The sequence below is a fragment of the Erythrolamprus reginae genome, chromosome 7 (assembly GCF_031021105.1).
Source record: "Erythrolamprus reginae isolate rEryReg1 chromosome 7, rEryReg1.hap1, whole genome shotgun sequence".
NCBI classification, from domain to species: Eukaryota; Metazoa; Chordata; class Lepidosauria; order Squamata; family Dipsadidae; genus Erythrolamprus; species Erythrolamprus reginae.
The window spans coordinates 2,527,066-2,549,569 of NC_091956.1; the positions used below are offsets into that span (position 1 = coordinate 2,527,066).

At 47.9% G+C, this 22,504-nt stretch overlaps 4 protein-coding genes across 11 annotated transcripts in view; 3 read left to right on the forward strand and 1 right to left on the reverse strand.

Moving 5' to 3' along the window:
* The window catches only part of CPXM1 (carboxypeptidase X, M14 family member 1), a 32,064-nt gene extending 30,764 nt beyond the window's left edge, over positions 1-1,300 (forward strand). The window contains exon 14 of the mRNA XM_070756830.1: positions 85-1,300. Coding sequence (XP_070612931.1) covers positions 85-347 — 263 coding nt within the window. The 3' untranslated portion in view covers positions 348-1,300. The remainder of the gene's footprint in view (positions 1-84) is intronic.
* Positions 1,301-5,135: 3,835 nt separating this feature from the next.
* LOC139170092 (probable N-acetyltransferase camello) lies at positions 5,136-11,466 on the forward strand. Its single transcript, XM_070756853.1, has 2 exons — positions 5,136-5,241; positions 6,593-11,466. Exons 1-2 carry the CDS (start codon positions 5,173-5,175, stop codon positions 7,307-7,309), a joined length of 786 nt encoding a protein of 261 aa, XP_070612954.1. The 5' UTR covers positions 5,136-5,172; the 3' UTR covers positions 7,310-11,466.
* An 800-nt stretch (positions 11,467-12,266) lies between these two features.
* Positions 12,267-16,858, forward strand: LOC139170091 (N-acetyltransferase 8-like). Of its 3 annotated transcripts, XM_070756850.1 has the most exons (4): positions 12,280-12,424; positions 13,574-13,669; positions 13,920-14,061; positions 14,974-16,858. In XM_070756850.1, the coding sequence occupies exons 3-4, from the start codon at positions 14,007-14,009 to the stop codon at positions 15,666-15,668; spliced, it is 750 nt and encodes a 249-aa protein (XP_070612951.1). In that variant the 5' UTR covers positions 12,280-12,424; positions 13,574-13,669; positions 13,920-14,006; the 3' UTR covers positions 15,669-16,858. The 3 variants fall into 3 exon arrangements, with proteins under 3 accessions (XP_070612953.1, XP_070612951.1, XP_070612952.1); XM_070756852.1 differs by lacking the exon at positions 13,574-13,669 and having other exon boundaries at positions 12,267-12,424; XM_070756851.1 differs by lacking the exon at positions 12,280-12,424 and having other exon boundaries at positions 13,122-13,669.
* Positions 16,859-17,980: 1,122 nt separating this feature from the next.
* Positions 17,981-22,504, reverse strand: part of PCED1A (PC-esterase domain containing 1A) — a 405,386-nt gene continuing 400,862 nt past the window's right edge. For all 6 annotated transcript variants that reach the window (XM_070756848.1, XM_070756842.1, XM_070756847.1 and 3 more), the window contains 2 exons: positions 20,998-21,174; positions 17,981-19,147 (listed from right to left, as the gene is read on the reverse strand). In XM_070756848.1, coding sequence (XP_070612949.1) covers positions 18,933-19,147; positions 20,998-21,174 — 392 coding nt within the window. In that variant the 3' untranslated portion in view covers positions 17,981-18,932. The remainder of the gene's footprint in view (positions 19,148-20,997; positions 21,175-22,504) is intronic.

The window sequence follows — 22,504 nt, forward strand, 5'->3', positions numbered from 1 at the left end:
AAGATTCCCTAGCTGGTTGACAAAAGGTCTGAAAGATAGCAACAAAGCTCAGAGAAGCCTTCTCTTCCATTTCTCCCCGTGCAGCTTTCGACGGAGACTACTGGCGCCTGCTCAACCCTGGGGAATACGAGGTGACCGCCTCGGCCGAGGGCTACCACCCGGCCAGCCGAACCTGCCACGTGACGTACGAGGACACCCCCACCCTCTGCGACTTCCGCCTGACCAAGACCCCCAAGCAGCGGCTGCGAGAGATCCTGGCCAAGGGCGGGAAGGTCCCCAAGGACCTCGCCCTGCGCCTCCGGCAGCTACGGCTCCGACAACTGCAGGCCCAGGGAAGGGCTCAGTGAGGGCGAGGGAGGGCCGGCCGAAGAACGGGGCCCTTTTGGATTTGGGGGGGCGGCGAGGATGGCGGCCCTCGGCCCTCAAACGGTGAAGGCGCCTCCTGGAACTTTGAAAAGAACTGAGAAATCCTAGCCTGGCATTTTAGGCAGAAATATTGTTGATAGCATTACAATGACCTGAACATTTCTTTCTTTCTTTCTTTCTTTCTTTCTTTCTTTCTTTCTTTCTTTCTTTCCTTCTTTCTTTCTTTCCTTCTTTCTTTCCTTCCTTCTTTCTTTCTTTCTTTCCTTCTTTCTTTCGTTCTTTCTTTCGTTCTTTCTTTCCTTCTTTCTTTCTTTCTTTCCTTCTTTCTTTCTTTCTTTCCTTCTTTCTTTCCTTCTTTCTTTCCTTTGTCTTAGCCTTTCCTTCCTTAGCATTTTCTTCTTCTCCCTCTCTCCTCGGTTTCTTTTTCCACACCCTCCCTTCCTTCCATCTTCCCTTCCTTCCTATCTTCCTTCCTCTACTCTTCTTCCTTCCTCTCATCCCCTTTCCCTTCCCCTTCCTTCATTCCTTCCTTCCTCTACTCTCCTTTCCTCTCATCCCCATCCCCTTCTTCCTTCCTTCCTTTTTCGCTTCCTTGATTCCTTCCTCTACCCTCCCTGCCTCCTTCCTTCCTCTCATCCCCATCTCTCTCTCTCTCTCTCTCCTTCCTTCCTTCCTTCATTCATTCATTCCTTCACCCTCCATCCATCCTTCCTTTCTCTCATCCCCATCTCTTTCCTTCCTTCCTTCATTCCTTCATTCTTTCATTCATTCCTTCACCCTCCATCCTTCCTTCCTCTCATCCCCATCTCTTTATTTCCTTCCTTCCTTCCTTCCTTCATTCATTCATTCATTCCTTCACCCTCCATCCATCCTTCCTTCCTCTCATCCCCATCTCTTTCCTTCCTTCCTTCCTTCATTCTTTCATTCATTCCTTCACCCTCCATCCTTCCTTCCTCTCATCCCCATCTCTTTATTTCCTTCCTTCCTTCCTTCCTTCATTCATTCATTCATTCCTTCACCCTCCATCCATCCTTCCTTCCTCTCATCCCCATCTCTTTATTTCCTTCCTTCCTTCCTTCATTCATTCATTCATTCACCCTCCATCCTTCCTTCCTCTCATCCCCATCTCTTTCCTTCCTTCCTTCTTTCACCCTCCCTTCTTCCATCCTCATCTCCATTCCTTTCCTTTCCTTCACATTCTTTCCCTCCCTTCCACCCTCCCTCCCTCTCATCCTCATATTTTCCATCCTTCTTCTATCCTTCTTCCTTCCTTCGGTGTCCAACACAGTTCCATCTTAAGACAGACTGCCCATAAGAAGTCACTCAGGAAACAGGGGTGACTTCCTAGAGTTGCCTGGGTCCTTTAATCCTTCCCCCCTCCTTTCCTGCTCTGCCTTAACCTCGGAATTGGGGAGGCTTCTGGCCACCTCTTAAAGCCACGAAGGCTCCACTCTCAGATGGACCCCGCCCTTCCTTCTCTTCTTCTCTCCTCTCTCCCACAGTTGAATCCCAGACATTAAAAACCGAAGAGGCCGGAGATCGTGGCTAAAAGACTTGCAGGCAGCCCTCAACTTACAACCACCATTGATCCCCCCACCCTGCCCAAAATTTCTGTACCTAAGCAGGACAGTTGTTGTTATTGAGGGCAGTGTTTCCCAACCTTGGCTACTTGAAGATATTTGGACTTCAACTCCCAGAATTCCCCAACCAGCAAATGCTGCCTGGGGAATTCTGGGAGTTGAAGTCCAGATATCTTCAAATGGCCAAGGTTGGGAAACACTGATTTAGAGAGTGGGGTCCCATTCTGCAACTTTCCTACAATTGCAAAGCGAGTCTCCTGCATAATTGTTAAGCAAATCTTCACGTTGTTAACTGAACCCACCTTCCCAGCTCGTCAGAAAGGGGAACCACATGAGCTGTCGTAAATATAGGTTGCCACGCACCTGGAGTTTGATCACGTGACCACAAGGACGCCGTAAACAGTCCTAAGTCACTTTTTCTCCAGTGCCAATGTAACAGTTCTGGTCACTGCACCTCAAGAAGGATATAATGGAACTGGAAAAGGTGCAAAAAAGGGCAACAGGAATGATCAAGGAAATGGAGCCCCTCCCTTATGATACCAGGTTGCAACGCCTTGGTCTCTTCAGCCTTGAAAGACGGCGTTTAAGGGGTGACTTGATTGAAGGGTATAAAATCCTGCATGGGATAGAAAAGGTGGATAGAGAAAAATTATTTTCTCTATCCCACAATCCTAGGACGAGGGGCCCCTCCCTAAAGCTCATAGGTGAGAAAGTGAGGACAAATCAAGGGAAATATTTCTTCACCCAGAGGGTCCTTGGTTGATGGAATTCCCTTCCAGAAGAGGTCGTGACAGCTGTCAGCCTGGAGAGCTTCAAGGCAGGATGAGACAGATTCATGGATGCCAAGTGTATCATGGGTGGTTATTGAAACGGATGTCCATGTGCTGCCTCTATGTTGGTTGAGGCAGGCAGGGTTCCCTTGAGTACCATTTATTGGGGGTCAAAGGAAAGGGAGGGTCTTGCCTTCTCTTTCTGCTCAAGATCCCCATGGACAATTGGTGGGCCACTGTGGGACACAGAATGCTGGACTCAATGGGCTTTGGCCCGATTCAGCATGGCTCTTCTTATGTTCTTAACTTTGAACGGCCACTAAACAAAGCCATAAGTCAAGGACTACCTACACGCCTACAACTTAGTCCCTTACTTACTTAGTCCACCTCCCCCGTCTCTATATTCCACATCAGGGGTCTCCAACCTGGGCAATTTTAAGACTTGTGGACTTCAACTCCTAGAATTCCTCAGCCAGTAAAGCTGAACTCCACAAGTCTTAAAGTTGCCCAGGTTGGAGACCCTTGTTCTACATGGTTTTCTTAAGCCCCAAGTACTGGAATCTCACAAAATATCTCACAACTTTGTGGCTGGCAGGCTGGTCCTGGCAGAAGAGGCTGTGTGCGTCTCCGGATGGGGGGCCACAAGGTGATTGTGGGCAACGTTTGGGGCGGGCAGGCGAATCATGGCTTACGAGAATGGTTTCCGTGAAAAATGCAGGCATTGCCGTGCCCTTGCGAGTCAAGGGGCTTTCGAAGAGTTTTAATAAATAAATTCTTTGGATATTTAATCTTCCCAGCTTGTGCACCACTGTTTTTATTCTCTCGCCTTCCCAGGAAGAAACAAATGGCCAAGGAGTGTAGTCACAGGTCCTTGCTGGTTAGGGCCTGGTGTAGGATCTGCCTGAAATATTATTAGAAGGGTTGAGTTGTCAGTTGTCAACAAGGAGTGGGAAAATGAAGGGGATGATTTAGGGTAGAATTTCTTAACCTTGGTCACTTTAAGGCAGGTGGACTTTCAACTCCCAGTCAGAGAGAGGAGTGGGGGTAGATTAGAGGGAGGCAGACAGACAAACAGAATGGAGATGATGGATGGATGGATGGATGGATGGATGGATGGATGGATGGATAGATAGATGATAGATAGATAGGAGAGAGAGAGATGATAGAAAAGATAGGTGATAGATAATATAAGTTAGATGATGGATGGATGGATAATACATGACAGGATCGATAGATGGATAGATAGATGGATGGATAGATAGATATGATAGATGATAAATAGATAATATAAGTTAGACCAGTGTTTCTCAACTTTGGCAACTTGAATATATCTGGACTTCAACTCCCAGAATTCCCCAGCCAGCATTCTGGGAGTTGAAGTCCAAATATCTTCAAGTTGCCAAGGTTGGGAAACACTGAGTTAGACGATAGATGATAGATAGACAGACAGACAGACAGACGGACGGACGGACGGACAGAGAGATGATAGATAGATAGATAGATAGATAGATAGATAGATAGATAGATAGATGATAAAGAGACTGATAGATAATACATGACAGGATAGGTAGAAAGAGATGATAGATGATAAGATAGATGATGAATAAATAGATAATATAAGATAAATGATAGATAGATAGATAGATAGATAGATAGATAGATAGATAGATGATAAAGAGACTGATAGATAATACATGACAGGATAGGTAGAAAGAGATGATAGATGATAAGATAGATGATGAATAAATAGATAATATAAGATAAATGATAGATAGATAGATAGATAGATAGATAGATAGATAGATAGATAAGAAAGAGAGAGACAGACAGACAAGTAATAGAACAGAGAGAAGTTAAAATAGGAGGTCCCCCAACTTTAAGACTTGTGGACTTCAACTCCCAGAATTCCCCTGCCACCTTTGCTGCACATTCTCTGCTGGCTGGAGAATTCTGGGAGTTGAAGTCCACAAGTCTCCAAGCTGCCAAATTTAAAGAACCCAGGATGAAAGCGAGGCAGACAGACAGAATGAAGACGGGGCAAAACTCACTTAACAAATATCTCCCTTGGCAACAGAAATGCGGGGCTCAATAATTGTAGTCCAAGCCACCACGTGACAGCTGCTTATCTCCCTGTGAATCCTGGGAACCGTAGTCCCGACGCCTGAACCAGTCGCCCATTGCAGAAGAAGGAATCTGCGCCTGCGCAGCCGACGGCCGCTTGGGAGGAGCTCCCGAGGACCCTTTGGAGCCTTGGAGGCCTTTTTCCTTTCTCGCCGTCCGCGGAAGAGCGCGCAGGCGCGGCCCGTGGCCGCACGGCCACACCCCTTCAACTCAGCCTCCAAAGAACGAGTCCTCCGGGCTGGCGATTTCTTAACCATAGAGATGGAACTGTCTCTTTTTCCGGCTTCGCGGGAAGAACCGGAAGCGCGCTCGCCATCCGGAAATGACGAGATCCGATGCGGCCAAGGCAAGGTGGCGGCGTTGCTGCTGAGGAAAGCGGAGGCGGCGGCGGGGCTCGCCCGCAGGTACTTGAGCAACCTAAGGGCATAAGCCCGAGGAAGGCTTCCTTATCCGGGCAGAGAGAGCGGGTCGGGCCCCCCGGTGACTCTCCTCCAACCGGGGGCCGCTCCAGTGGGAGTGGGTGGGGACTACAACTCCCATTGTCCGCGGCTAGCGCAGGGGACTCCGCTCGGGGCCGCCAGATGCGCAGAACTGCGATGGTTTCCCTTCCACCGCTGGCCTAGGTACTGCAGCATCCTCAGAATAGAGCCTGGAAGGGACTCTTAGAGGTCATCTAGACCAGTGTTTCCCAACCTTGGCAACTTGAAGAAATCTGGACTTCAACTCCCAGAATTCCCCAGCCAGCAAAGCTGAGAAATGCTGAGCAAAGCTGGCTGAGAAATTCTGGGAGTTGAAGTCCGCAAGTCTTAAAGTTGCCAAGGTTGGAGACCCCTGAATCTAGACCAGGGGGTAGGTCAAGTTGGCTCTTCTACGACTTGTGGACATCAACTCCCAGAATTCCTGAGCCAATCATGCCAGCTTCTAGGGTAGCCCCCCCCCCCCCAATGTTCCCCAGAATTTTGTAAATGTGAATAATGTGCCGCCACTCAAAAAAGGTTGGGAAACACTGCTCTAAAGCACCTGAGGGCAGAACAAGAAGCAACAGATGGAAACTAATCAAGGAGAGAAGCAACTTAGAACTAAGGAGAAATTTCCTGACAGAACAATGATCGAAACATTTAAAAATGTCAAAGGTTCAGGAGGGAAGTGTTTTTAATAGGAAAGTGAACATAAGAACAAGGGGACACAATCTGAAGTTAGTTGGGGGAAAGATCAGAAGCAACATGAGAAAATATTATTTTACTGAAAGAGTAGTAGATCCTTGGAACAAACTTCCAGCAGATGTGGTTGGTAAATCCACAGTCAATGAATTTAAACATGCCTGGGATAAACATATATCCATCCTAAGATAAAATACAGAAAATAGTATAAGGGCAGACTAGATGGACCACGAGGTCTTTTTCTGCCATCAATCTTCTATGTTTCTATGTTTCTAACGATTAATCCGTGGAATAGTTTGCCTCCAGAAGTTATGGATGCTCCAACACTGGAAGTTTTTAAGAAGATGTTGGATAACCATTTGTCCGATGTAGGGTTTCCTGCCTAAGCAGGGTGTTGGACTAGAAAACCTCCAAGGCTCCTTCCAACTCTATTATTCTATTCTAATTTTTCATTCCAATATTCTATTCTATTGCAGTTTGTTCACGGTGAGAAGCATGAATCGTGTGAGTTTACACCAGACACGAGAGATACTTCATTGTCTTCTCCGTTAACGGCCTTTCTTTTGATTTTTTTTTCATCCTTTCTTGCATCAAGGGACCTCCAGATTCTCCTCGCTGCTCTTTGCCCACCCCCGCCTGGCGCGCCATGGTGTCTTACCACATCCGCGAGTACCGCCCCGGGGACTACGAGACAGTGCGGGACTTGTTCGCCACGGGGATGAGCGAGTACGTGCCCACCCTCTGCATCCACATGTTGAAGCAGCCTTGGGTCATCCTGGTCTTGGCTTGCACCTTCAGCCTCCTGCTGACCAGCTCCAAGTCTTTGCTCCTCCCCATTTTGGCCATCACTTTGCTCTTGGCCGTGGGCCAGCAACTGCTGGGCTACATCTGGTCGTTGTACATCGACCACTGTCTGCAGAAGGACCTGCTGGACATCCAGGCCACGTACCTGGGCGACAAAGGCTCCTGCTTTTGGGTGGCCGAGGCGGACGAGTGCGTGGTGGCCACCGTCGGGGCCAGGCCCGCCGAAGAACACCGCGACGAACTCATGTTGAAGCGGATGTCCGTCAGGAAGGACTACCGGGGTTTCGGCATCGCCAAGGCGCTCTGCAACACCGTGATCTGTTTCGCCCGGGAACACGGCTACTCGTCCGTGGTGTTGAACACGCTCATGGTCCAACACGAAGCCCGGGCCATGTACGAAGGGGTCGGCTTCCACAAATACCACCATTACATCCTCCCCACCGTCTACGGCAGGTTGGCCAACTGTACGATTTCCAAGTATCGCTACGACATTCCTAGCGCCGAGTGAGGGGAAACCGCCGAGTGAGGGTTTGGCTGGATCCGCCCCTCGCGTCCCCTTTCGTCTTTTCCTGGGACGCCAGGGGAATCCCCCCAGCGGCTCGATTTTTGACACAACGCCGCCTCCACTTCTGGATGTTGGGTTTTCAAGAAATCAAGAATTGCAAAAACGTTTTAGCAACGTGGGAAGGAAAATCCCCTTCTGCCTCCTGATTGTGTCTTTGCAAGTGAGGGGCCAGAAAAATCTACATTTTTGTTCGCAGATTTGCCATCTGCCCCCCCGTTAGCCGTCGCCTTAGGGGTTAGCAATTCCAAACTCATGTATATCCCAGTGTGCCAGGAAAAGTCCGTTGGCCGCTCTTATCCAGGATGGGATTTTTACCTACGGTGTTTGGCTTGTTGGAAATTCATCACTTTGAGAAAGGACATTTTTCTACCCCTACTCCGGAGTAACACACACAGCTGCTGACTTGGGAGACTCAAAAACCGCCACCTCCTTATTTCCCAGTTTGTGGCTTCAAACTTTGAACTTCTACAAAGTAGCCCCACTACTACTACAGGATTCGTACCGATCCCTTCCAAACACGTATCTTGGGAGTAGCTCCTCACTGTGGTGGATTTCAACACCTGGAGTATAGCTAGGAGTTGCCCGGGCGGCTGAGAACGGCCGTCTTGGACTAAGCTTCTATCTCCCTGGATCCTTTTTTGGAGACATGTTGCTACCCGAAGAATCATGTTTCTTCGTTTTTCCCAGATTGAGGGACGTATTGTTCCTCTTAGACAGGCAGTCCTCGACTTACGGCCGCAGTGGAGCCGTAAAATTTCCGTCGCTAAGCGAAACGGATGTTCGTTGAGGTTTGTCCTGTTTCAGGACCTTTGCTGTTAAGTTAGGAATGGTTGTTAAGTGAATCAGGCTTCCTCCTGGACTTTGAAGGTCGCCAAAGGGCATCGCACTGCGACCTTCCATGAATCCGAGTCAGTTGCCAAGAAAGTCTGGATTTTGATCATGTTACCACAACAGTTGTGTGAATTATGGTCATAAGTCTTTTTTCCCCCCAGTGTCGTCGTAAACTTTGATCACTAAATGAACTGTTTTTAAGATGAGGACTAGCAGATCTAGTCAGCCAATCAGGACGCACCTAGTGATTAGATTAAATATTCCAGCAATTCTCAAACGGAATGATAAAAATGCAGCTTCCTTTCCCACTGATGCCACTCAAGAGAGAGTCCTCAACTTACAACGGTTCATTTAGTGACTATTCAAAGTTACAATGGCTCCTTGGGGGCGGGAAGTGACTTACAACTGTTATTCACACACTGAACCGCCTGTGCAGCATTCCCCGTAATCAAGTGATTTAAATGGCGTGGCAGCTGGCTCAGACTAGTGACCGTCGCAACGTCCCAAGGTCACACAATCCCCTTTTGCGACCGTCACTCAAGCCCATGATGTTAACTCATCAATCGCAGTGATTCATTTCATGGCTGTGGCAAGAAAGGTGGTAGAACGGGGCAAAACTCAAACGTCTCGCTTAACGACCAAAATGTTGGGAGTCCATTGTGGTTGCAAGTCGGGGACAACCCACATCAATGGGATTACAGGAGAGAGTGTGAGAGAGAAAAGGGATTTTCGAGGAAACAAAAGCTTAATTTCATTGGTTCTAATCTTATTGGATCAACCAAGTGGATCCTAGGGATTGTGACATTCTTTAATTTTAGGAAAAAGGTAGAAAACCCAGCACTGGGGGTTGAAGGAGGGGAGTTAATTAATAAAAAAATAGGGTGTTGGGGGCACTTCATGATTCAGAAAATGTGGAATATTAGAGATAATTCTAATCGTGGATCCGATTAAATTAAATGTCTTTGAGGTTCAGGATAGAGAAAAATAGAAGTTATTTCCATCAGCATCTACTGAAAACATGGAATTCCAGAGTCCAGTAAAGAGTTGGGTGGCTTAGAAATTTAATTAATAAAATAATAAATAATTTGATTTCCCCAAAGACGGGCTGGCTTGGGAAACAGGGCTGGACCACTGAGGCCTTTGGATTCGCCCAGTTGGCCATTTTGGGTCAAGTTGGCGGCCAAACTGATTTACGCCTTGTCAAATTTCTTAAAGAGGAAAGACGGTGTGTGAAAGATGGAAGGCTGCTTTAAGTCAGGTTGGTCTAGGCGAGGGGGTCCCCAAACATGACAGCTTTTAATTCTGAGAGTTGGAAGTTGCCAAGTTTGAAGACCTCTGGCCTAGTGGTTAAGGCGCATCACAGGCACGAAAGCGGTCAATCACTCTGGGTCAGTCACTCACTCACAATCTAGTACACCTCACAGGGTTGTTGTTGGCTGGGTGACTTTGGATCAATAACCAGGTGACTGCGAGTTCTAGTCTTGCTTTAGGCACAAAAGGGTGACTTTGAGATAGCCATCAGGAGACTCCCAAGTTCTTATCCTGCCTTAGGCCCAAAAACCAGCTGGGTGACTGGGCAACTGACCATGAAAGCTGTCAATCACTCTACGTCAGTCACTTACTCTCAGTGTAGTCCACCTCATGGGATTGTTGTTGGCTGGGTGACTTTGGATCAATAACCAGGTGACTGTGAGTTCTAGTCTTTAGGCATGAAAGCTGGGTGGGTATCTGGGTCTAGTCCACCTCACAGGGTTATTGTGACCTGGGCGACTGGCTCAATAACCAGTAGATCGTGAGTTCTACCCTAAGCATTACAGCTGCCTGGGTGACTTTGAGCCGGTCACTAGGAGACTCCCAAGTTCTAATCCCGCTTTAGGCCTAAAAACCACATGGGTGACTTTGAGCAAGTGACCAGATAACCGTGAGTTCTAGTCTTACTTTAGGCACGAAGGCCGGCTGGGTGACTGGGTCAGTGGCTCATACAACCTAGTCCACCTCACAAGATAGTTGTGAGTTGGGTGGCTTTGGATCAATAACCAGTAGACTGTGAGTTCTAGCTGGCTGGGTGACTAGGTCAGTCACTCACTCAACTTAGTCCGCCTCACAGGATTGTGGGCTGGGTGAGTTTGGGCAACTGACCAGGTGACCGTGAGTTCTAGCCTTGCTTTATATGTGAAAGGTGACCATGTCGGTCACTCACTGTCAGTCTAGTCCACCTTACAGGGTTGTTTTGGGTTGGGTGAGTTTGGGCAACTGACCAGGCGACCGTGAGTTCTAGCCTTGCTTTATATGTGAAAGGTGACCATGCCGGTCACTCACTGTCAGTCTAGTCCACCTTACAGGGTTGTTTTGGGTTGGGTGAGTTTGGGCAACTGACCAGGCGACCGTGAGTTCTAGCCTTGCTTTATATGTGAAAGGTGACCATGTCGGTCACTCACTGTCAATCTAGTCCACCTTACAGGGTTGTTTTGGGTTGGGTGAGTTTGGGCAACTGACCAGGCGACCGTGAGTTCTAGCCTTGCTTTATATGTGAAAGGTGACCATGTCGGTCACTCACTGTCAGTCTAGTCCACCTTACAGGGTTGTTTTGGGTTGGGTGAGTTTGGGCAACTGACCAGGCGACCGTGAGTTCTAGTCTTTCTTTAGGCACAAAGGCTGGTAAGGTGAATAGTTCTTGTCCACCTCACAGGGTTGTTGTTGGCTGGGTGACTTTGGGTCAATAACCAGGATATTTTAATTTCCAGTTCTACTTTAAGCACAAAAGCTATCTGGGTGACTTTGAGACAATTATCAGGAGACTCCAAGTTCTAATCCCACTTTAGGCCCCCAAACCAGCTGGGTGACTTTGGGCAACTGACCGGGCGACTGTGAGTTCTAATCCTGATTTAGCCACGAAAGCTGGCTGGATGTCTAGGTCAATTACTCACGCTCAACCAAGTCCACCACACAGAGTTTTGGGGGAAATAGGCCCAGTAGGTAGGTTTGCGACCTTGAATTACATCTAAAAATAATAATAGTGGGATTTTTTTTTAAAAAAAACAACACTTAAATTTGGTTTGGAAAAACACAGTCTTGCACGGTTGAAGAAATTTGGAGGGTTCTGTTGCCGATTCGAATTGGTGGGTCCATGGTTCTTCGGTCCTTGTGCCTAGGCCGATTTTTGAATGTCTCGCTGTCTGAGCAGTGGCCCTACTCTCCTGCGGTGGAGTTGTGCCCGGGCATTGTGGGAGAATAAATTTGATTATTCAATAAAATTGAAATATTTCTAAGTCTTGTCCTTGTTTATCTGACGGCAGTCTTGAGTTCAAATCTGGGGTGGAAATTGGAGGAGGGGAGAAGGGCATTAAAGGTTTTCCGAACGTTGTTTCTATTCTATAACATAAATGACGGACGCGGCGGCTAAGACGTGAGCTTGTCCATCAGAAAGGTCGGCCGTTGGGGGGTTCGAACCCCCACCTACCTGGAGTCACCTGGTGAAGAAGCTGCAACTTACGGCTGCAGTGGCCCTCTGCGTTTCTTGGCGAATGCTGGCTGGGGAATTCTGGGAGTTGAAGTCCAGATATCTTCAAGTTGCCACGGTTGGGAAACACTGGACTAGATGACCTAACAAGGTCCCTTCCAATTCTGTTAAATCTCTTAAAAGTTTCCAAGCCCCAAAGATGATCTGAGGTGAGTTTGGGGGAAAGATCAGAAGCAAGGTGAGAAAAGATTAGACTGAAAGAGCGGTAGATGCTTGGAACAAACTTCCAGCAGACGTGGTTGGTCAATCCACAGTCACTGAATTGAAACATGCCTGGGATGAACATAGATCCATCCTAAGATAAAATACAGGAAATAAAATACAGGCAGAATAGATGGACCAGGGGGGTCTTTTCCTGCTGTCAATCTTCTCAGTTTCTTATGAACTACATTTTATTGCCTTGCAATTATAAAGAAATAAAATTCCAGGCCTCAATGGACTTTGTCTTATGGCTCAGCCTCAAACAAGGGGCGGCTCCCAACCTGAAATTTTGATTGGTTTATCATCCAAACCACGATCAGCAAAGTCAGGCATTTAAGAGATTGGAGGGCAAAATTTTTAATTTAATTTTCTAAGGACGGCTGCACTTCGGCACCAAGGCGGCTTTCGAACCGTTTCCATCCGATTTACTCTTAAAAAGCAGATTGAAATCCAGCGGCTCCGATCTGGGTTTTGCTATACGTTTACTCCAGGTTTACAAACCTCATGTACGTATGAATTCCAATTTTTTTCCCCATCTGTGCTGTGTAACTTGCCGAGAACGGAGGCGTTTGCGGGGAAATGTAGATCATTAAAGGCGAGTTTAATGGCTGAGCAACCTTGGGGTCATGGGTCATCACAGGTGAGCAGAGGAAGCTGGCATGAGCTGTACAACCAGGAAATGCCGTATTTTTCAGTGTATAAGACACAACGAAGTGTAAGACGCAGCTTAGTTTACGGGGAGTAAAATAAGGGGGAAAAACTACCTACCAGGTATTTATCTAGCTAGCATCCTTAGTCAGGTCAGCTTCAGCATTTTATCCCTGGTTAAGGCTGGGGGAAAAAACTTTTTCAGAGGGAGTAGTGTTGTGGTTAGCTATGGCCTAGCTCCTGCCCCAAGGACTGTGGATGTGGGGGAGACATCCACATGCTGCAGGCCTGTTTTGTCCCCCGGTGGAATCTGCTGATGAAGGCTCCTCTGACCAAGAAGACATGAGTGACAGGGAGGAGGAGAGTGGGGCAGACAGCTCAGAAGGAGATCAATTATCTCTCTCCTCCTTGGATTCGGAACAAGAGTTCATGATACAGCCACGCATGTGGAGAGCGATGCATAGGCAGCAACAACTGAGAGATTATTATCAAAGAAAATGAGGCCACCTGTGGTTGGGTGGGGCTGTGGTCATTAGTGAGGCTGCTATAAAGAGCAGCCTGTGGGTTTGGCCATTGTGGAGGATTATCTGATCCTTGTGTTTCGTGCCTGCTTTGCTGACTTTGACTTTTTGGGTGCTGATTTTTCCTGCTTTGAAACTAAACCAGAGCCAAGTGTGTTTCACTTTGTGAAAGAAGAAGGACTGTGAATTGCCTCACAGCTGCAAGCGAAGTATCTCAGAACTGATAAGGGACTTGGACAAATTACCAGTTTGTTTGGAGACGAGTGTTCTTTGCTATACCAAAAGAGGGCTTGGTTTAAGTGAATTTTCATTATAAAGAACATTGTTTTGAATTTTCAAACGTGTGTGTGTCTGAAATTTGTACCTGTGCATTTTTGGGAGGAGTCTACCAGGGAGCCCGACAGAACAGTTGACATAGATTAACAGCTAGCGGTTTGGGTAGATGGTAACCTCTGGCTAAATTGGCTTCTCTCATTCCTGCTTTAGATCAGGGTTCTCCAAATATGGCCCCTTTAAGACTTGGGGACTTCAACTCCCAGAATCCTCAGCGTGGCTTGCTGGGGAATACTCCAAATGTAACTGGTAAGAGAGCCCGACAGAACAAGTAGCAATGAAAAAAAGATCCTGCAAAGACTTAGAAAAAAACCTTGTTGGGAGAAGCAATAAGCACATCCTGCAACTGGGAAGATCGTTAGAGCTGGGGGGGGATTTAAAAAAATATATATCTACATTCGGAGTATAAGATGCACCCAAACTTTTAGCCTCTTCTAGAGAGGAAAAGGGTGAGTCTTATATTCTGAAAAATACAGCAATTCTTCTTTTTTTTTAAAAGACTTCCTCCCTTTCAATCTGGTGGCCTCCCAGCTGACCGGTGTTCTTGCAAAGTCTGTCCAGCATAAAGCACCATTTTTTCAAGATTATGGCTGCGAGTACCGATGGTCAGAAGAAGGCAACACCTGGACAGCCGACAGCGGGTAAAGGGGGGGTGGGTGGGTGGGTGGGTGGGTAGTAGTGTGGTTAGTTGTTCAAACTACTGGGAAATTTCTTAATTCCAGCTTGCTTCTCTCTCCTCTTCTCTCCTCCTTTCCATTCAATTCCATATTTTCTGTTCTATTGTATTCTATTGCATTGTATTGTATCCTGTTCTATTCTAATGCTATTCTATTCCATATATTCTATTCCATTCCATGTTTTCTATTCTATTGCATTGCAATTGACAGATGGAGATTTTGTCAATTCCGATGGTTTTCAAATGTCCGCTGAGATCCTTTGGCCCCGCGCCCAGCGTGCCAAGGACCACTGGGACCACTTTCATGGGCTTATGCCAGTCGTTGCAACTCGATTTTTAGATCTTCGTATTTCACTAATTTCTCTAGCTGCTTCTCCTCAATTCTGCTGTCTCCTGGGATTGCGATGTCGATGATCCATCCTTTCTTTTTCTCCACAATCACAATGTCTGGTGTGTTATGATTCAAAATTCGGTCAGTCGGAAGTCGGAAGTCCCACAGTAGTTTTGCTTGCTCATTTTCAACCACTTTTTCGGGCTTATGATCCCACCAGTTCTTTGCCACTGGTAAATGGTAGTTCTGGCACAAGTTCCAGTGGATCATCTGTGTCTTTTAAAAATTATATTTATTATATAATAATAATTTATATTTTATTATAAATATTTATTAATTTATTATTAATAAATTATTATTATATTATGATTAATATTTATTATTTGATAAAAATAATAATATTATTATTATTAATAATAATTATTATTATTATAATTATTATAATTATTATTACCCCCCCACTGAGTGTCCCACCCCCCCGTGGGGGCAGCAGCCCATTACTGACCATTGCTAGCCTCCTCCTCCTCCCTATCTTTTGTTTTCCAGGGCTGGAGAAACATGACTTGGTGGGGGGGAAGTACCACATCCGGAAGTACGAGGAGAGAGACTTTGAGATGCTGCGCACTTTTTACATTCAAGGCATCCGGGAACACATCCCTCGCGCGCTGCGATATGTCCTCAGCCGTCCTCAGACCCACCTGGTCCTTCTGGCTGCCTTCCTCCTGACCTACCTGAGCTCGGCTTCCCTTGTTGCCTCCCTGGTGGTCATCTCCATCCTTTCGGCATCTAGCGTGCTCTGCATGAAGTACATGTGGGAGGACTACCTCCATCATGCGCTCACCACGGACATGGCCGACATCCGTGGCACCTACCTGGAGCCCAAGGACAGCTGTTTCTGGGTGGTGGAGGCCGGAGCGGAAGTGGTGGGCATGGTGGCCGTCCTCCCTCCGGAGAGCCCGTCTTGGTGGGGCCACGCCCGGGAGTTGAAGCGCATGTCCGTCAAGAAGGAGCATCGGGGCCAAGGGCTCGCCAAGGCCCTCGTGGAGACGGTCATCCGGTTTTCCCAGGAGCGCGGCTACCGAGAAGTGGTGTTGGGCACCTCCGTGGTGCAAACGGTCGCTCATCGGGTCTACGAGAACATGGGCTTCCGCAAAGTCCTGCAGACGAATCCCTCTTTCTTAGCTAAGTTGGTAGACTTTTCTGTCTTCTGGTTCCGCTACAAAATCCCAGACGCTCACTGAGAAGCCAAACTCCCACCCCCCCACATGAGAAGCAAGGTCTGGGTCTGGATCGGATGGCTCAAAACTTTCCCCTGGTTGGAGTTGAACCAACTTCGGAAGAGCCTCAGTATAGCCGAAGTTCACCCCGCCTGAAGTTGGTTTCCCAAAGTCTTTGAATTCTTGGTTTATCTGCCTGGGTTAACATGTCCCGATATAACCTCCTCTTGGAAGCACTTACACTCTGTGGGTTTCTGGCCATAGGTTTCCCCACAGAGGTGATCTTGTTTAAGTCCTAGTCTCCTTCATTGGCCAACAGCTTTTAAGAGAAGAAACGTGCTGGATCCTTCATCACAAATCACAAATCTGTAGGGGGGAGAGGGAGAGAGAGAGAGAAAGGAGAGAGAAAGAAAGAGTTAGAGGAGAGAGAGAAGAAAGAGAGAAAGGTGGAGTGGGAGAGGAGAGAGGGAAGGAGCAGAGAAGAAAGAGGAAGAGAGAGAGGGAGAGAGGAGAGGGGGAGGAGAGAAAGAGAAGAAGGGAGGAGAGGAGAGAGGGAGGAAGCAGAGGAGAGAGGGGGAGAAGAAAGAGGAGATAAAAGGAGAGAGGAGAAAGAGGAGAGAAAGAGGAAGGGAGGAGAGGAGAGTGGGAGGAAGCAGAGGAGAGAGGGGGAGAAGAAAGAGGAGATAAAAGGAGAGAGGAGAAAGATAGGAAGAGAGGAGAGAGAGAGAGAAGAAAGAAGAAAGAGAAAAAGAGGGAGAGAGATTAGAGAAAGGAAAGAAAGGAAAAAGAAAGACAAAGGGAGAATAAGTCAGAGAGAAAGGAGAAAAAGAGACAAAAAGAAAAACAAAGATAAAGAAAAAATGAAAGAGACACAGAGAAAGAGAGAAAGAGAGGGAGGGTGGGAGAGAAAAACAGAAACAGAGAGACAAAGGACGAAAGAGAAAGAAAGAGAAAAATAAAAAAAGAGAGAGACAGGGAGAATTCCACCTGGTCTCAAAAGGAGAGAAGCTTCATCTCCTCGGTGCCTTTAGGACTACAGTTTCCATGATCCACAGTCAAGCAGGCTGGGTTGATGGGCGCTGGAAGCCAGCACAGCTTTGATCTGGAATTTTCAGACAGTTCAAACAACAGCTGCAGATTTGGGCCCTTTACTTCTTCAGTTTGTTTCATTATTCGCTTTATTCCCTTCTAAAAACCACATTTTCAAATTTTAAGGAAGTGTTTTTGTCCTCTTTATCCTTCAGCTGAACCTAAACCTTTTTTGGTTTGTCTGCCAAAAGGGTGTGTGTATGCTAGCACACACACACACGCCCCCCCCATTCCCTCCCCATGCTCAGCCCCCCCCCCCATTCTCCCCGCGCATGTGCACCATCCCCCACGCCCGTGCATGCACATAGGCCTCACTGAAGCCTGGGACGGTAAGAAACAGGCAAACCGGAAGTTCGGAAAAATGGACTTCCGGTTTACCTGTTTTGCTGTTTTTTGCACTTTGGGCCTTCAAGAATCTTCCCCGAAGCCTCCGGACTGCAAAAAAAAAGCACAATGGGCAAACCGGAAGTCGGTTTTTCTGAACTTCCGGTTTGCCCGCTGTGCTGTTTTTTGCATATCTGCCTCTGCCTCCCTACCTCCCTCTGTCTTTCTCTCTCTCTCCTTCCCTCCCTCTCTTTCTCTCTCTCTCTTGCTCTCTCTCTTGCTTTCTTTTTCTTGTTCTCTTTCTCTCTCTCTTGCTTTCTTTTTCTTGTTCTCTCTCTCTCTCTTGTTCTTTCTCTCTCGCTCGCTCACTCTTTCTCTCTCTTGCTTTCTTTCTCTCTTTCTTTCTCTCTCTGAGCTTCGCGGCACACCTGACCATGTCAACACTGGTTGAAAAACACTGATCTAGATAGATAAATAGATCAAATAACCTGGGTCCTCCTTTTACTGACCTTGGAAGGATGGAAGGCCGAATCAACCTTGAGCCAGTTCAGGATCGAACCTTCTGGTAGTCGGCAGTTAGCCTGCAACTCTGCAGTCTAACCACTGTGCTGCCCAGATACCAGTAGATAAGATGATAGATGGACCCAACAATCTTAGTTCCTCATTTTATCGACCTTGGATGGGTGGAAGGCCGAGTCAACCTTCAACCGGTTGAGAATCTAAATGCCAAATTGCCACCATGGCTCATGTTTGCTATAAATCGGGGTTTCCCAATATTCACCACTTTTAAGATGGGTGGACTTCAACTCCCAGAATTCCCCAGCCTGATGGGCAAGTTGAAGTCCACCCATCTTAAAGTGGCCAAGATTAAGAAACACCACCGTAGAGAAAATAAGGGCAGAGACTTATGATAACCCTCCAGATGTAAACAAAAACAGGTTTAATTTAATATTAAATTAAAGGCACAGAAGAAACGCAGGCAAAATATATATATATATAAAGGACTGTGCCATAAAATTCTTAATGGACTTTCGAGTCCACAAGCAGCAAATGAACTTATAACTTTTCCCACTAGAAACGATTTCGGGGTGGTCGGTAAGGACGCCTAAGCAGACACACCCCAATCCAATTTTACATTGGCTGTTGGAATCCTTGATTAATTTGGGGCACCAAGGCGGCTAAGGAGAAGGGCTCCCCGGTCACGATTCCCTTGTGGGAGTAGGCAAGACCCCAATCTCAGAGAGGGGCAGGGGGGGGGAAAACATTGAAATCAACACAACTCCAGCTTCTAAATTGTCAGGGTGGTGAGCACCAGGCCCAAACCCTGAACTTCAGCCGGTCTTTCGGACGCTACATAGATACCCAACGCCTTTCCCTCCCCCCAATTCCTGGCCCTTAACCACATTCTGAACCAAGCCCACCAGTGTCCCCCCATCCTGGCAGTGTGGCAGAAGTTGCAGCCCCTGGGGGCATCGGTGTAGGGCCCCCTGAAACTGGATGGCGAGAACTATCCTAACGGCGAATTAGCCGGAGCAATTTGTCCCGCGGCGAATCGTCCGAGACAAAGCAGTTGCGACGTGGAATGGGGTAGACGAGAGTAGACCACTGCGGTGGGTCACCTAGGATGGCGGGGGAAGCCCGGGTCAAGTGTTCGGGGCCAGGCAGAGGTCGCTCATTGTCCCATTCCAAGTCCGGGTTAACAATAAATAAAATTAACAATGAAGGACGGGGAAGAAGTGGCGTCCTTTTGTCGCAGACACCTGTCAATCATAGTGCACAGAAAACGGAACGGAGATAAAATCTCCATGGTCAGTTCTTCTCTCTTACATCCCGGAAGCAACATTTTTCCCCACCCCGGCTGGCAGGAGGCGCTCTTCAGTGGTGATTAAAGGAGACTTTGCGTTTCCGATACGGCAGAGCATCTCTCCGATAAGAGGGCTCTTGGCGCATGACCAAAGGCGCGCCCGCGTATCTTCCTTGTCGATGCCACCTGGACTTTGGGAAGAAGATGTCTTCGTCGTAGGAGGGGTACGGCAGGAAGGGATCCGGGGGCACCCACGGATGGCAAGGGAAGTTGTCGAGGGGCACATCTACGGAGAAAAGTAAAAGGAGGAAGGAGCGGTAGGGACGGTTTCCCCTGCGACGCGCCTCAAACACACAGCCAGTTTTTGGCCGTCGAAGGAAAAACTCTTCTCACAATCCCACCTGCAACATAATTAACCCATTTGGGGCTTTGTGCGATGGTTATCCGGAAAGTAAGGTTACAAGGCCCGTAGGTCTCGTGGGGAATGTTGACGGGGGATGTTGGTATGATTGATTGATTGATTGGTTGGTTGGTTGGTTGAATTTGTTTGTTCATTCATTCTATTTATTTATTCATTTTATTTATTCATTCATTCATTTATTCATTCATTTATTGGATTTGTATGCCACCCCTCTCCGTAGACTCAGGGCGGCTAACAACAGTAATAAAACCAGCATATAACAATCCAATATTAAAACAGTTAAAAACCCTTATTGTAAAACCAAACATACAGACAGACAGACATCTGTATGTCTAATCTGTCTCATCCTGCCTTGACGCTCTCCAGGCTGACAGCTGTCACGACCTCTTTTGGAAGGGAATTCCATCAACCAAGGACCCTCTGGGTGAAGAAATATTTCCCTTGATTTGTCCTCGCTTTCTAACCTCTGAGCTTTAGGGAGGACGCACAGACATACCATGCATAAAATTGTAAAGGCCTAGGGGGAAAGAGTATCTCAATTCCCCCATGCCTGACGGCAGAGGTGGGTTTTAAGCAGCTTACAAAAGGCAAGGAGGGTGGGGGCAATTCTAATCTCTGGGGGGAGTTGGTTCCAGAGGGCCGGGGCCGCCACAGAGAAGGCTCTTCTCCTGGGTGCTGCCAAGCGGCATTGTTTTGTCAATGGGACCCGGAGAAGGCACACTCTGTGGGACCTAACTGGTCGCTGGGATTTGTGCAGCAGAAGGCGGTCCCTGAGATAATCTGGTCCGGTGCCATGAAGGGCTTTATAGGTCTATCATGTAGCGGGAAGCCAGCGGAAACGAATAAGAAGAGCCAGTGGTCAGCAGATGATCAACTGGCGTTGTGAAGATCAGAGAGGAGCGTCCTCATCCCCTTTTCCTCCAAGATGTTTCGCCTAACGATGGTAATGGGGACTTGTCCGAGCGGCTTGTCATTCTTTACAACGGCACTGCTTAGCGATGGACATTCCAGTCCCAATTACCGTCATTAAGTGAGTTCTTCCCCGCTCTCATTTCCCCCGGAGGTGCTACTGGATTCCTCTGTATGCTATGCCCTGCTTGTTTCTGTTTCAATATTAAGTGAAAGAAAGAGAGAGAGGGAGAAAGGAAGGGGAGATGGAGGCGAGAGGAGGGAAGGGAGAAGAAGAAGAGAGGAAGGGATAAAGAGAGAAAGGAGGAGAGAGGGACAAAGAGAGGAGTTTGGAGAGAGGGAGAGGGAGGGAGAGAAAAATGGAGAGAGAAAAGGGAGGGAGTGAAAGAGAAAGAGAGAAGGAGGGAAAGATGGAGAGGGGAAAGGAGAGCAGGGAGAAAGGGGAGAGAGGGAGGAGAGAAAGAGGGAAGGAGAAAGGGAGAGAGAGAGAGGAAGGGAGGAAGGATAGAAGAAGAGAAAGGTTGGGAGAGAGGGAGAAGGAGAGAGAGACAGAGAGGAAAGGGAGAGAGGGAGGGACAAAGGAAAATTGGTGGAGATGGGGAGAGAGAGATAGAAAGATGGAGAGAGAGAAGAAAGGGGAGAGAGGGAGGAGAGAAAGAGGGAAGGAGAAAGGGAGAGAGAGAGAGGAAGGGAGGAAGGATAGAAGAGGAGAAAGGAAGGGACAGAGAGAGGGAGAAAGGGAGAGAGAGACAGAGAGGGAAGGAGAGAGAAGGAAAGAGGGAGAGAGGACAAACCTAACCACTGACCTCTAAACATGTTGTCCGGGCGAAAGGCGAGGCCTCGGAACTCCTCAAAGCTGGTAAATCCCGAGAAAGGCGTTGGGGGCCTCCCATTGTTGGGAACCAATAAAGAGTCGTCGTAGAAACTGGGGTGCTCTGGGTAACACCTGTCGTCTTCATAACGGTCCGCAAAGGCGGCTTGACCTGTGGGATCAAAGGAGAACCATTCTGGGCTCATCTCCCCCCCACTTCCGTATCAGGGAAGTCCACAAGGGACGTCAAAAAAGATCATGATGGCAGCCACTGTGATGCCAGAAAGGATCCACCTCTCGGTCGCGGGTGACGTCCAGGCAGGAGTTGCAACTTACCTCCGCTACCGGTGTGGATGCTCGCGCACCTCCGAGTGAGTGGCGGGCGCGTGTCGGAGCGAGATTTGTCTTCGCAGGAAGCAAATCTCGCGACAAGATGCCTGCGCGTGTGAGATTTCAGTGATATTTTTGCTTCCACACCGGCACGGAAGCAAAAAATCGCCAAAATCTCATGCGCCTGTGCGTCTTCTCGCGAGAGTTCGCTTCCTGAGCATGCGCAGAAGCCAAATCTCGCTCCGACGTGCACACCCGCCAGCCAGTCACGCACAGCTCCATTTTTGCTACCGGAAACCTGTCCCCTCCCCCCATCAGGCAGCAACCCAATACTGGCGACGTCCGTCAGAAACGGAGTGAGCACCAATGTATATGTTGTGGTTAGCTCTGGCCCAGCTCCTGCCCCAAGGACTGTGGATGTGGGGGAGACATCCACATGCTGCAGGCCTGTTTTGCCCCTGGTGGAATCTGATGATGAAGGCTCCTCTGACCAAGAAGACATGAGTGACAGGGAGGAGGAGAGTGGGGCAGACAGCTCAGAAGGAGATCAATTCTCTAGCTCCTCCTTGGATTCGGAACAAGAGTTAATGATACAGCCACGCATGCGGAGAGCGATGTATGGGCAACAACAACTGAGAGATTATTATCAAAGGAAATGAGGCCACCTGTGGTTGGGTGGGGCTGGGGTCATTAGTGAGGCTGTTATAAAGAGCAGCCTGTGGGTTTGGCCATTGTGGAGGATTATCTGATCCTTGTGTTTCGTGCCTGCCTTGCTGACTTTGACCTTTTGTGTGCTGATTTTTCCCCGCTTTGAAACTAAACCAGAGCCAAGTGTGTTTCACTTTGTGAAAGAAGAAGGACTGTGAATTGCCTCACAGCTGCAAGCTAAGTATCACAGAACTGATAAGGGACTTGTACAAATTACCAGTTTGTTTGGAGACCAGTGCTCTTTGCTATACCAAAAGAGGGCTTGGGTTAAGTGACTTTTCATTATAAAGAACATTGTTTTGAATTTTCAAACGTGTGTCTGAAATTTGTACCTGTGAATTTTTGGGAGGAGTCTACCAGAGAGCTCATCAGAACAGTCTACTCCGTGGCTGCCATCTTGATGTTTTTTGGGCCATGTCCTGCCAATGTGTCTACTCAGTACGGACCTTCCCGTGGTTATAAGC

Excerpts from the sequence above, each read along its gene's own strand:
- LOC139170092 (XM_070756853.1), top strand. The coding sequence starts at position 5,173 with ATGCGGCCAAGGCAAGGTGGCGGCGTTGCTGCTGAGGAAAGCGGAGGC. Across the intron at positions 5,242-6,592 it reads GCGGCGGGGCTCGCCCGCAG|GGACCTCCAGATTCTCCTCG; the intron begins GTACTTGAGCAA and ends TCTTGCATCAAG.
- LOC139170091 (XM_070756852.1), top strand. The coding sequence starts at position 14,007 with ATGGCTGCGAGTACCGATGGTCAGAAGAAGGCAACACCTGGACAGCCG. Across the intron at positions 14,062-14,973 it reads ACCTGGACAGCCGACAGCGG|GGCTGGAGAAACATGACTTG; the intron begins GTAAAGGGGGGG and ends TTTGTTTTCCAG.